Source organism: Cupressus sempervirens, chromosome 10 (assembly GCF_028749045.1).
Source record: "Cupressus sempervirens isolate cs-2001-9-10 chromosome 10, ASM2874904v1, whole genome shotgun sequence".
In the NCBI taxonomy this organism is placed as follows: domain Eukaryota; kingdom Viridiplantae; phylum Streptophyta; class Pinopsida; order Cupressales; family Cupressaceae; genus Cupressus; species Cupressus sempervirens.
The window spans coordinates 313,736,859-313,750,880 of NC_143127.1; the positions used below are offsets into that span (position 1 = coordinate 313,736,859).

Genomic DNA, 14,022 nt, shown 5'->3' on the forward strand with positions numbered 1-14,022 from the left:
TTTGTTTGTAACGTGCATCTTTACATGGTAGCTAAAATATGGTGTTTCAATTTTATTTTGACAGTAAAGGACTATGGTGTTTTTCGTTTCTCTTTGTTCTGCTGCTAATGCACAACATTTTATATTATGTTTAAGGGGGTCCAACATCTGAGGCACAAGGAGGCTTGGATTTGGGAATCCAATATTGGACAAGCAGAGGGTGGGCATTTGTTGATGTCAACTATGGAGGGAGCACTGGTGCGTTCTGCCTCTTTGTTTGATAAGTTGAAAGATTTTGTGGTGTGCTGGTTTTATTGAACTGACTTTTCCTACTCTCTATAGAATCCTTAGTCCCAACTCCTAGTGGGGGCTAATCAATTTGCTTTATACATATTCTAAGTTCCCATGGATCTTATTTTTCTGTTAATAGATTTTTTCTAACATTCTGCGTAAATTTTTGGCTAAATGCTTCTGAATTGTCTTGAAGAAAAGCTCTTAGAATACATCCTAGACATTTGTTATATTTCTCCTCCTATTCATATAGATTCAGGGAAATGAGGAGTCGAAAACAATCTTGGGGAATGATTCAAGTTTATTAGCAGTAATAGTACTATTCATCTTGTATTTGTACTTATTATGAAGTATAGATTTAAATGAAGTTAGGAATAAGGAGTAAGGATGGCAGTGGACCTAAAAGTATGTAATGTCTAGATATAAATAATGAAATTTAATAAGATATGCACCCAAGTTAGCTCCTCTTTAGGGACAAATCTTGTCGTGTCACAGAATGAACCTGTTAATTCTCCATTCACTTATCATCCTATTGCAGTCAGCCACTGTGTTTATTTGTAATAGGAAATCTGGAAACTTATGATTGGAGTAGCTGTAATTTGGTCTCCATATTATTTCTTGATGACTTATCTTGATGGTCTATTTGGATGGTTGTGGTTCCAAAAGTTTGATGCAATATGGCTTATTTTCTTTTCACAATTAGAACCCATGGGTCATCATCCTTCAATTTGACCATTTCAACAACATTTGATTCCAAGAACAACTTTCTTACATCTTAAATTTCTTCATTTTCAGAGTGTACACAGCCCAGGATGGGGCCGTACTAAATGTTTTGATTATAAGTAATATTCTTACTGGTAGAAAAATGCAAGAAAAATCAGCATGTGCCCTTATTTATTCTCTGAAAGATTCCCAACCAATCTGACCAATTTTTTCTTATTTTTGTTTGTTGCCGATGGGAGATGTTCTTAAGTTGTTGACAATGAGTTTTAGTTTAAGTTTCAGTGCCGATGAGTTTAAGTTTCAATGCCAATGATAGGTTGAACTTTACCAATTGAAGTATGCAAATAGATATGTTATTTGAACTTAAAATACAACAGTATAAATGACTGATATGAAAGATCAGAACTCTGATTTAATATAAACAACAATTCAAATATTCAAAATGAGAGAACTAAAACACCACAACAAGAATGGACACGACTGAAATTTCAGCTAGCTAGGTGGCTCCAATATGTTTTCTTTGCAATGGTGATAATTACTAAAAACAAATATGCAGGAAACTATAAATCCTACACCTGGCCTACGGGCAAGATCATCATGTTAACAAACCAATCCTCAATGTGCGCCAAATTGATCCACCATAATTCTCTTTTTGTTTGAATGAATCTCTCTAATGATCTGCTGATAAATCTAATCTGGAAGTAGGTGCTCAAATTCAAATGCCTGATTTAGGGTGTATGGCTGCAGGAGAATGAAATCGGCCCTAATCAAAAGTACAGCTGGTGTAGAGGAAGGTACGGCTGGTGGAGATGAACTCGGTCTTCTCAAATCTGTCCAAATTGCTCTCTATCCGCTGCAATCTCAGTCCATATTGCTGTAAATCTGCTCAATGGCGAATTCTAATGAATTCACCATCCCTTCTGATCTTCGGGGAGTTTTTGTTCCCTGAAGCTTCAATCTTCTTCTCAAACACTTCCTTTGAACTCAAACTCAATTCTCATCTGTAAAAATTAATGAATGGATGATTAAATGGGTGCTCCGATGTTCTTTTGTTGCCTCAAACACTAATTTGATTTTCAGGCTGCACTTCATTTTAATAATGTTTATTTAAAAATACTCCAATGCCTAAGTGGTTTGATCCCTTTTGAGGGTCTTATTCATCATTTATAACAGACTAGTTTTAAAAAATAACTTTATCTCATTAGAACATGGAGTCCTATTACTTTAAGAATTAATTATTAAGTGACATTATTAGTCACTTTATTTTGTTTTATAGATACCTCATTTTTGTTGATGATATATAGCTATTGCAGATTTGAATGATATATAAATATCCATAGAAGAGACATTTCTCGTGAAGGGACATGTCCCTTTTGATAATTTATGATTAACCAATGATCACATAGGAATTATCTCTAGGAGTGTCACGCATGCAATACAAAAGAAGAGAATGAGCACAAAGTTAAAGAGATTCATGCGTCTGTGGTTGATGAAGATCATTTATTGATGGAGATTGCAGTAGTAGAGGAAGAGTGGAATGCCTTAGTTGGAGTTCAAGAAAGAGAAGTGGTTACATGTCTTGTTGAAGAAACAAAAGAAGAAAACAAAGATGACGTGGAAGAGGTAAAAGTTGACTTCGCTAAAGATGATGAGGTATCACTTGGTTTTCATGAGCAGATGGATGGATCTGACATGGAAGTTGCAGAACATATTATTGTGAGCAATGAGATCTCTGATTATGAGGATATACATGTTCTTGGTGTTACTACTGATGTGGATTTGGGCTTACATATTGTTGATCTGGATTAACTTGTTATGGTGGGAGATTCACATATTGCTAGTGTTGTAGATTTGGTTTTACAGGTTGTTGCTGACTTGGTTTTGAATTTTCATGATGTTATTGTCATGGATTTCATGTTTGAGGATATTATTATTGCTAGTTGTGATCAGTTGCGAAGGTTATTTGTGAAGTCTTATGTTGTTCAATTGGTTCCTGTGGGTATGCATGCTCATTGGGTTGTTGAGGTTCAAATGATTTTGATGTTTGAATGGATGAAGAAGCTATGGATGATTTGTAGATGTATGCTCTTGTCTTTGAGGGATTGGAAACCTTTGGTGAAGATGAAGTTGAGTGCATATATTTCTTTTGGCATCAAAGTGTGGAACACACTTTTCTATTTACCTTGCGATTTTGATGCAGGAGCATCGAGTGTGGTTTTGAGTGGACCCTATGTCCACGAGCTTAGAGTTATGTTTGGGGCCTCTTTGTGGACCTTTTCCTATCTTTGCATAATTATTGGTTTGATCATGCTGGAGTTAGAGCTCTTTTAGTGGCTGCTAGTAACGTGCTCTTTTGGAGTTAGACCTTGGAGATTGTTTCGATGATCTTCGATTATGTGGAGTTAGCTTATGTGATCTTGGATCTAGATCGTTGGATAGCGTGTGAACCTATGTCTAAGGCCACTTCGTTTTATTTTATCATATGACGTAGTTATGTTTGTAAACTTGGGGCCTATCCTAAGTGTTTGTTTAATTTAATTTGCTAGGCCGGCTTGTGGCTTAAGTATTTATTTAATTTAATCTGCCAAGATGGCTTGTGGTTTGAGTGTTTATTTAATTTAATCTGCTAGGTTGACTTGTGGCTTAAGTGCTTATTTAATTTAATCTGCTAGGCCGATTTGTGGCTTGCTAGGGTATAAATATAGAGTCTTGAAATGTCTAGATAAATCAGTTCAGCATGGAGTAGCTGGGAGCATTTGGAGGGATGATAGCTTGGAGATGGGAGTTTGCATATGGGGATTGAGAAGTTTCTTTGTTTATAATGGACGTAAGAGGGTAGGTTTTACAACCCGACATGTTGGATGTAAATCTTTTGATTCTGATTAATGAAAGAGTTTTGCTTTGGATCTAAATATCTCTGTTATTGCTCATTTTCCGCTATGTGGTTATTTGCTAGGGGCTAGGTCACCTCCACTGTGGGTACACTGGGCCTTGCACTGCATCATATATCTGTTGTCTTCTAGGGCCGATATGGATATTAGATTTCTCTTATTTCCAGGTATAAATAATAGGCCAGTCAGTTGAATAGAGATACTTTATTCCAATTTGATGGTGCAAGTTCCAACCCCTTTTATTAGATGTGTAGAATTGTTCCCAATAGTTACTTCTTTAGCAATTTCTTCCACTATGGTGTCTAGGTGTTCTCTGAAGCTTGTGATGTGATTTGATGACCCACTATCAATCACCCAAGTGTTGAATTTGTTTGATAGATGATTTGATAATGTTGAGTAGAAGACAAATTTCTCAGAATCATCTTCTATATTAGTTATTCCAACCTTAGCAAATGATGCTTCTTTCTTTGTCCTGTCAGGGCACTTGACAACATAGTGTCCATATAGATCACATCTAAAACATTGAACTTGAGAAACATCTTTCCTTTGCTTGGATGAACCCTTTCCATGAATATTTCTTTTTCTTTTAAAATTCTTCTTCTTAACTTTCTTATGCGAGTTAGTGTTTAGGACATGAATATCCTCATCTATAGGTTTTTGTTTATTTCCTTTTGACATCTGTCTAGCTTCTTCTTGTAGGCAGTCAGATCTTAACCAATCAAATTTTGAAAGTTTTGATCTTGCATTGATTCCTTAAACGAACGACTCCCATGAATTTGGTAGGCCCCCGAAAGCTAGTAGTGTTAACTCTTTGCTATCAATTTCATATCCAACAGTAACAGTTGATTTCTTAGCTCAGTTAGTCTCATGAAATATGCATTGGTGGATTCTCCTTTGTTCATGCTTATGTGATTAATTTGCCTCTTTAGTGCAAGGGTTCTGCCAGTGTTATTTATTTCAAATGCGCTCTCAACGGATTTGAACATAAGGTATGTAGTCTCCTGTTTTGTCAATATAGGTACTATGTGATCCCTAATTGCATCTACTATTAGTTTCGTGGCTTCTTCGTTATTCTTAATCCATTGAGATTTTTCATGTTCACTCTCAGGTTCTGTGTTCGTATTTTTCACAAATGAATCTAACTTATTCTGTTTTAGTATCATCATAATTCGTAACTTCCATCATGTGAAGTTGTTTGCACCTTCAAGATGATCCTCAAATCTGATCACGTTTGACATTTTGAAGAACTGCGACTGTAACATCAAGCTGAGTAGTCTGATATCTCAAATTTAATTTGGATCTTCCTTAAGAAGGCTCTGATACAATGTAGATGCAATTAAATTTATATCAGATGTCTTTTAAGTCAGAATTCTGTGATTACTAATCTCCGTCTTAATAATTGCAGAATATAATCGAAGTATAATGGTCTAGATATATTTCAATTGAGTGTGAGTTTGATTCAATATTTATAAATACTGAATGTTCAGGTCGGATTGCCTAACTCTGGATAAGGCAGAATATTTGTTGATTTCTATATCCCTTTTCCAAATGGAGTGTAATTATATATATCTATTTAAGGAAACATGTCTTCTGGGTGGACGTGTCTCCTCTTTGAGGAAACAGGTCCACACAAGAAGTGTCTCTTCATAACTGTAATTAGTTATATAAACAAACCAATCTCCTAATCTGTGTCTAATACTTAGTTTTGATTTTAATCAATCCTCAACATTACTATTGCTGATCTACATAGGAGATTTACTCAGACTTCAATCTGATTTGATATATACTTGTCAGCAGATTGTATGATCATAAGTCGATCATATATAAGAATATAAAATATCAAATGATAGATCTCTATGAACAGATCGAAGATATACTTGGAGTAAGATAACAGATTTAATGAATAATAATATAATGATCTGCATTCTGAAATAAATAGTATAAGCCAGGTGTAAGTAAGTTATGAGCAGATCAATATTATAGTATCCTCTAGTTTATCAGACCAATACTAATTTTTCAAAATCAAATGGTCTCTAAGTCTCTTTTATGTCTTGGTTAATCTATGGGACTATTGGGAAATAAGCTACTAACAACATCATGTTGTTAACACTATAAATGGGATGTTACACTAAATCAATTTTCAAACTGGGAACAAAGCTGCTGAATTATACACAACTTGAATTTACCCAATAGGTTGGCAAAAGCTAAGCTCTAATACCACTGAACAATCCCATCTGACCAATTGTTTTTGATTTTTATTTGTTGCTGATGGGAGATGTTCTTAAGTTACTGCAATGAGTTTTAGTTAAGTTTCAATGCCAATCAAGTTTGAACTTGGCTAAGTGAGGCACACAAATAGATATGATTTTTGAACTTCAAATGCAACAATATAAATGATTGCTATGAAAGATCAGAATTGTGATTAATTAGGAAGAACAATTCATGTATTTAAAATTTGAGAACTAAAACACAACAAGAATAGGAATACCCAGAAATCCAATGCTCACTCCAAAAAGGATTTTTTATTGCTAAAATCACCATAAGATTGGTTGCTAGCTAACTAGATAGCACCAGTATGTTTTATTTGCAATACTGATAATACTAAAAGCAAATAGGTAGGAAACTCAAAGTCCTACACTTGGCCGGCAGACAAGATCAAATTGTTTAGTAACCAACCCTCAATGTGCACCAAACTGATCCTTCATAATGTTGTTCTGTTTGAACGAGTCTCTCAAATGATTTGTTGATAAAGCTGATCGGAAAGTTCCTGCTTGAAATCCAACACCTGATTCAGGGTGTATGATTGCAGGAGAATGAAATCGACCACAAGCAAATGTACAACTTTCATAGAGGAAGGTATGGGCTAGTAGAGATTTACCTAGTTTCACAATTTGCGCAAATCGCCCTCTAACTGCTGCAATCTCAGTCAATTTTTTTGTCAGTCTGCTCAATGGTGAATCTTGGATGAATTCATCTCCCAAGAAAAGATGGGTTTTTGTCCAACCTTCAGTTTTTGTTCCTAGAAGCTTTAATCCGTTGCTTCAACACTTTCTCAAAGCTCAAACTTGATTCTCATCTGTAAAAATGAATGAATGGATGATTAATTGGCTGCCTCCAATTTTCTTTTATCGCTTCAAAACCTGAATTCGATTTTAGGTTTGCACTCTTGTTTATTTTAATAATGCTTATTTAAAAAATATTCCAATGCCTAAGTGGATCAAGTCCTTTTGAGGGTCTTATTGATCATTCATAAAATAGTACTTTTTAAAAGCAACTTAATTTTATTAGGACATGGAATCCTTTTATTACTTTAATAATTTATTGTAAAGTGGCATTTTTCATCACTTTATTTAATTTTATTAACCCCATCACATGGCCAGTCCAAACCCGAAAAAATGATGGTGCACATGGCATCTCGGTGATGTCTTAAAATTGCAGGCCAACTTACAGTCTCCTCCTAAAAACTATAGATCCTCTTTAAAAAAATAGGAACTACAATGAAAGCCTCTAAAATGATCCTTGAGGTCTCTTGATGTATTCGGCCAATTCCCAGTCAATCCTAAAAAATAGGCAGCTATCCAAAATGGCTTATAAAGCTCCATGCTAAGCTCCACAACACCTGGTTGGGTCCCCTAACCACTCCGCTGACCTACAAGAATCCTTGATTATAGACCTGCCCTTTCTGTATTCTGATTTGCGTAAGGAAGGGACACTATATTCTCAGTTGTCAAGTCAATACTAAACATGCCAGTTCAATTGAGGTTGTTTCTCTTGCTAGATGAAATGCCATATAAAGGGAAAAGTGGCTCTGTGTGCTCTTGGCATGAATAGGGGGACATGACATATCATAATTCCAAAAGAAGAGATCATTGCAAGATGATAGAATCAGAAGTTAGAACAACAGTGTTGTGTTTTGTAAAAATAATATGCTCTATCAATTATGACGATTATGTATAGAAAAGAGGGAACAACAAAATGAGAATCATTAGTAGGAATGCCCTTGATAAGGGAGGTGTTAATCCCACCATACTATGTGAAATAAGATGCCAACAGATGAGCTAATATAGGGGACTATTGAGCCAAGGGCTATTTATGTAGTGAGAAATTGCATTGGCAAAAGGGATGTTATGAAGTTCCTTTATGCCCATTTATTTGGGTGCATATAGTCTGTGAGCAGCAGCCCTCAACCAATATCACCAATCACAACCAATTTTTGTTGACTGGTGTACCAAGGGAAATTTTACAAGAAATACTACATTAGAGAATAAACAAAGCCATCAAAGAATATATCACCATTTCAGGGATTACTGTGAACTGAAGGGTCTTAATCCATGCTAGGAATAATGTGATTACTTGACAAATGTACACTAAAATTACATACAAAATGTAATGTCCCTTTTCCTGATTGTATGGACACTACATGAAATTACTGAATTCCTTCTTCAATAAGAGAACGAAAATTTCCAGAATCCATAGATAATTGGAATGATGTTTCTGGATTCAACTGTGTCGTCATTTTTGCATCAACGTTCGGATCACACTCTGTGATCCATCATTCTGATTATCCTTATCTGCTATAGACAATGCATATGAAAGAATTACTTATAATTATGAATGCAACAACAGTGAAATGTGAATACAATGATAATGAACTATATATGACTCATGATTCCAAATGCTGCAAGAGTGAATAATATTTATGTCTGATAGTTCCACATGTAATAATAATGTTAGAGAACGAATGCAGTGACAATAGTTGTATCAAAATACAGATGATTGGTAATTCCAAATGAACTGATGAATCTTCGAAATATGGATGATGGATAATTGCAAGCAATGCTACAGTCCTAGAATGCAGTTTATATATGATGTCTGTTTCTGATTTTACAATATATTATATGCACTATATCCTTTATAATCATCTGTGATACTCAAATGTATTACATTCTGCAAGTTACAGGATGACAAATAATATCAGCAAAGATATACCGTCTTCTGATATTCAGAATTATATATAAATTCTTCTATCTCACATGAGCCATCTCATATACATATTGATATGTGCTCTTCCATGGATGCCATCTCTGATATTTAATTATGATGCTTACACAAGTGGCTACAATCACAACCTTTCTATGCTCTATGCACGAGCAGTTTCACAACAAGAAAGTATAAGTAATAATATCAATTCTTCTTCTTTCCTCTCTTGCAATGATATGATATCCATATATACATGATTGATAAGTTGAAGAGGTACAAGGGAACATGCACCTCTCATCATCAAACAATAACAATGAAGAGTCTAACATATTATAGTAAATTGTGCTAATCGGTAATCATAGAGTGCCATATTAAGTATAATATGCGTGATGAGCATCGAAACTTATGGTTGTTGATTGATTGTCATCCCAAAGGTAACTCCATTATGCAAACGATCTGAAAATCAATGCTTGACATATTGTCTTTTTACACATGACCAAGTTGACACATGGTGTATTTTCTATTAAGGTGCTTCCTAATGATTCTCAACATGGATAGCCAAATTGTTTGTAGTCACTATTGCCATTAACAGGGATATGGATTCTGTCGATGCTCATGTGGCTCAACTCTATGCCTATGTTGCTGTCTAGGGTTCAGTAGCCGTTGCCATCATCTTGGAGATATGTCAGTAACACATCTCCCTTCTTTGCCAATCCTTCTCTTCATATGTCTTCTTCGTGTTGTGTCATTGTAATAATGTTCCTCATTTGATCACCTTTGACTTATGTTGGGAACGAATCAGTTAAAGTCAAAGCCTCTTATATTATCTGTCAAATCCTTGAAGACGCTGCTTGAGCTATTTCATATCGGCAGTGCCTCTGTGTTTAATAGTTAAATCAAGGCTCTTTGTTGATTAACCATGTTGAAGGTGTTATATATATTAAGGATTTTTGTATTAGTTTATGCTTATAAATTTTAATCTTTGATTTAAAATTTTAATCATGCTGAGACAAGTGATGTACTTGACAATCCTCTTTACATTACTGCTAGGGTAGCTCATATACCATCCTGTCTTCAATTCAAAGTTGTTTCTTTTAGAAAATTGTCTTTGTATATCTATTAAAGGAGCCTTCATCTCCTTTGTTTAATACATCTATTTGTTAAGTTTGTAACAATGATAATCTACTGGTCTGAGAGTGTAGACCGCACCTAATCTTCTCCTTCTTAAGTATCATATGAAGGCATTAAATATATTCTAATACACCTCTTGTGATAGGTGGCGACTTCTAAAGATTGTTTGATATTTAATGCTAACTTAACACATTGTGTTAGTTGCTGATTAATTGTTAACCATTCTTGCAAATAGCCGATTTCTGGGAGAGGGGTTTGTGCTGACTTAGAAAGGGTCACGTCCCTTTGAGGGACATGCCCTTTAGTCATGATATTTAGGGAGGGTATTATTGTAGTTTGAGGACACACAAAATACATCAAGTCTGCTTCCCCAAGCAATCATAACCAGTCGATTTATTGCAAAGATAAAACAACTTTCAGTTCAAGATAAAAGCAAACAACTCCTTCATAATTCAGTTTATTAAGAAGTTCTTTTTCAGCATCAAGGATAGATTACAAGTCTGATCAGAGGTACAGAATTTGCAGAAACACTACTTGGTATTAGAGCTTTGGTAGTCGAACCTAGGCTTTGCAAAATTCAATAATCAGACTTTATATATATCTAGCAACTATCTCCTATCTTCAATGGCATACACAATTAGACCCAAGGACAGGTTTGATAGGAAAGAACACTTTGATGCTTGGAAATTCAAAATCATGATGATTCTTGAAGAAAATGAAAACAATTTGTTGATAAACCATCCAAACAACCTCCTGTTGAATCTCATAAATCTATTTGGAGCAAAGGAAATAGGAAAGCCATTCAAATCATATTAGATGGAGTAAAAAATGATATTGTACCCATGTTTACAAAATATCAAACAACATTTGATATGATGAATGCATTACTAAATGCATATGAGGTCAAAAATGCAACTAGAGTTCTCGCACTGAAAAGACAATTAAATCACATACAGATAAAGAAAGGAGAAACAATGAATTCTTACTTCTTAAGAGTTGCCGACATTGGAGATGAACTGTCAAGTACAGGAACCATTATTAGTGACACAAAATTAACACTGATGGCTATATATGGATTGCTAGATTCGTGGGAAACTTTTGCACAAGGAATAAGAGCCAGAGATAAACTCCCTGACTTCAACAGACTGAAGGGGGATTGTATTCAAGAAGAATTCAGAAAATTAAAGAAAGGAGGGGAATTGAAAACAAAAGATGAAGAACTTCATGTTCTTAATACAAACTCCTATAAGGGCAAGAAGAAGCATTTCAAGAAGAAGAAGGGAAATCAAAAAAATGGGAAACCCAAGAAAGATCTATCCAAGATAAAATGCTTCAGATGTGAAAAGTTTGGAGACTACGGATCTAATTGTCTTGAGAATTCTAAATAGCAAGCGAACTACACAAATGTTACCAGGGAAGAAGATAACTATGATCTCGAGAATCGTGTATTGTATTCGTCACTATCAAATGAAATCTCAAGTAAAGCATGGGTAATTGATAGTGGATCTTCTAGACATATAACGAGATATAAAGAAACATTAGACTCTATATCAGAAAAGGTTAATGGTGAAGTTACCATTGGTGATAATTCAACACATTCCATCAAAGGAATTGGAAATTGCACCTTGAAACTAAATTTAGGAAATTCTCTTCTTCTCAAAGGTGTACTCTACGTACCAGGAATAAAAAGAAATCTAATCTCAATTATAGCACTTGAAGATGATGGGCATAATGTTGCATTCGTGGACAGGAAAGTAATAACCTTGGCAAAGAACTCTTCAATCAAGAAAGTGAAGTTGATTGGTCAGAGAAAAGTATATTTGTATGAATTGAATTCAGAATCTAGTGGACCTATTCAAGCTTTAATTCATGAAGCTGTAGACATAAATGAAATATGGCACAATAGATTGGGGCATATAAATTTCAAAACCCTATCAACTATGGAGAAGATGGTTACTAGTCTACCTAAACTAAATAAAGACCACTCAAACATATGCAAAGGGTGTGCACTAGGTAAGAACACCAAAAGTCCATTTCATGATAGCACTAGAAAAACAAATAATGCTTTGGAATTAATTCATTCAGATTTATGTGGACCTATGTCTGTTCCTTCTTTTGGAGGATTTTGGTAATATATTTTGTTCGTAGATGACTTCTCTAGGAAAACATGGATTTACTTCTTAAAGTGCAAAGAATTAGAAGAAATCCTAAAGAGATTTAAAGAATTCAAAACATTAACTGAGAACTTATCAGGACATAAAATTAAAACTCTTAGAACTGATAATGGAGGGGAATATATCTCAAATTTGTTTATAAGATTTTGTAAAGAAACAGGAATTAAGAGGGAGTACACCATTCCTTATAATCTAGAACAAAACGGGGTAGCAAAAAGAACGAATAGAACAATTATAGAAGCTACTAAAGCTATGATATTTGATCAAAATCTAGAATATTATTTTTGGGCAGAAGCCTCTTATACTGCCGTCTATATTCAAAACAGAAGCTTGCGTTCTTATCTTAGAGATAAAACTCCTAAAGAAATGTTCACTAAGGTTAAACCTAATATAAGTCATCTTAGGATTTTTGGGTGTCCTGTATATATCCATGTTCCAAAAGAAAAGAGAACTAAACTAGAACCCTTTGGGAAGAAAGGTATTTTTGTAGGGTATAGTGAAACACCTAAGGCATATAGGATTTTCATACCTTGACAGAAAAGTATTGAACGTAGGGATGTAATTTTTGAAGAAGATCTAGCATTTAGAAGAGCCCTAAGTTATGAAGAACCTTCTCCTTTGCTTAGTTTTGAAAGAAATAGTAAATCTAAGTCCTAGAGGGAGAATATAGAAGAAATTGAAGATGAAATTCAAAATCTAAATCTTGAAGAAACTCAAAATTAAAAGAAAAGATCACTTTGGGCCATTAAAACAGTAGAGGAAGCACATGACTTTGTTGCACCTTCTGGAACAGTCAGAACCTAAAGGATTTTCTAGTTATACAACAAACATGAATGATTTGTCCAAAACAAAACCTACCAATCCTTCAGATGCTATTAAACATTCAGCCTGGGAAGAAGCTATGACAGAAGAATACCAGTCTATTATGAAGAATGATGTTTGGGAAATTGCTCCAAGACCTGAAGGAAAATATGTTGTTTCTTCCAAGTGGATATTTAAAATAAAGCATGCTGCTAACGGTAGCATCGAAAAATATAAAGCTAGATTTGTGGCTAAAGGATTCTCTTAGAAAGAAGGATTGATTATGAAGAATCTTTTGCTCTTGTTGCTAGATATACCTCTGTAAGAGCAGTCCTAGCAATTGCAGCATCAAAGGTATGGAAAGTACATTAGATGGATGTAAAAACAACATTCCTGAATGGAAAGATTGCAGAAGAAGTATATTTGGAGCAACTTGAAGGATTTGAAACTCATGATCATAACATTTTTGTTTGTAGGCTCAAGAAAGCTCTCTATGGGCTTAAATAGGCTCCAAGGGCTTGGTATGAAAGAATTGATAAGTATCTCACCGGCTTAGGATTTTTCAAGAAAGAAGCTGATCCAAATTTATATTATAAAAGAGATAAAGATGATATGATAATCCTGATACTGTATGTTGATGATTTACTAATAATAGGTGATGATCATCTTATAGATCAATGCAAGAAAGATCTAATTAGAGAATTCGAGATGAAAGACTTGGGGCTCCTCCATTACTTCTTAGGATTGGAAGTACAACAGAATTCTAACAGTATCATACTTAATCAAGGGAAGTATACATTTGATATTTTGAAGAGATTTGGAATGTGGAATCGCAAGTCTATGTCTTCTCTAATGGAGATTAATTTACATAAACTTAAAGAAGCAGTAGCAGAATCACCTTTCATAAATTCTACTCTCTACAGATAGATGATTGGGTTCTTGATGTACTTAGTAAATATAAGACCTGATATTTGCTATGCTATTAATGCCTTAAGCCAGTTTATGTGTCAGCCAAAGGAGATTCACCTAGTTGTAGTTAAGCACATTATGAG

General features: G+C 34.6%; 1 protein-coding gene across 1 annotated transcript in view; it reads left to right on the forward strand.

Moving 5' to 3' along the window:
• Nucleotides 1-14,022, forward strand: part of LOC149533879 (peptidase uncH-like) — a 169,537-nt gene that overhangs the window by 93,325 nt on the left and 62,190 nt on the right. The window contains exon 12 of the mRNA XM_089805069.1: nucleotides 136-237. Coding sequence (XP_089661195.1) covers nucleotides 136-237 — 102 coding nt within the window. The remainder of the gene's footprint in view (nucleotides 1-135; nucleotides 238-14,022) is intronic.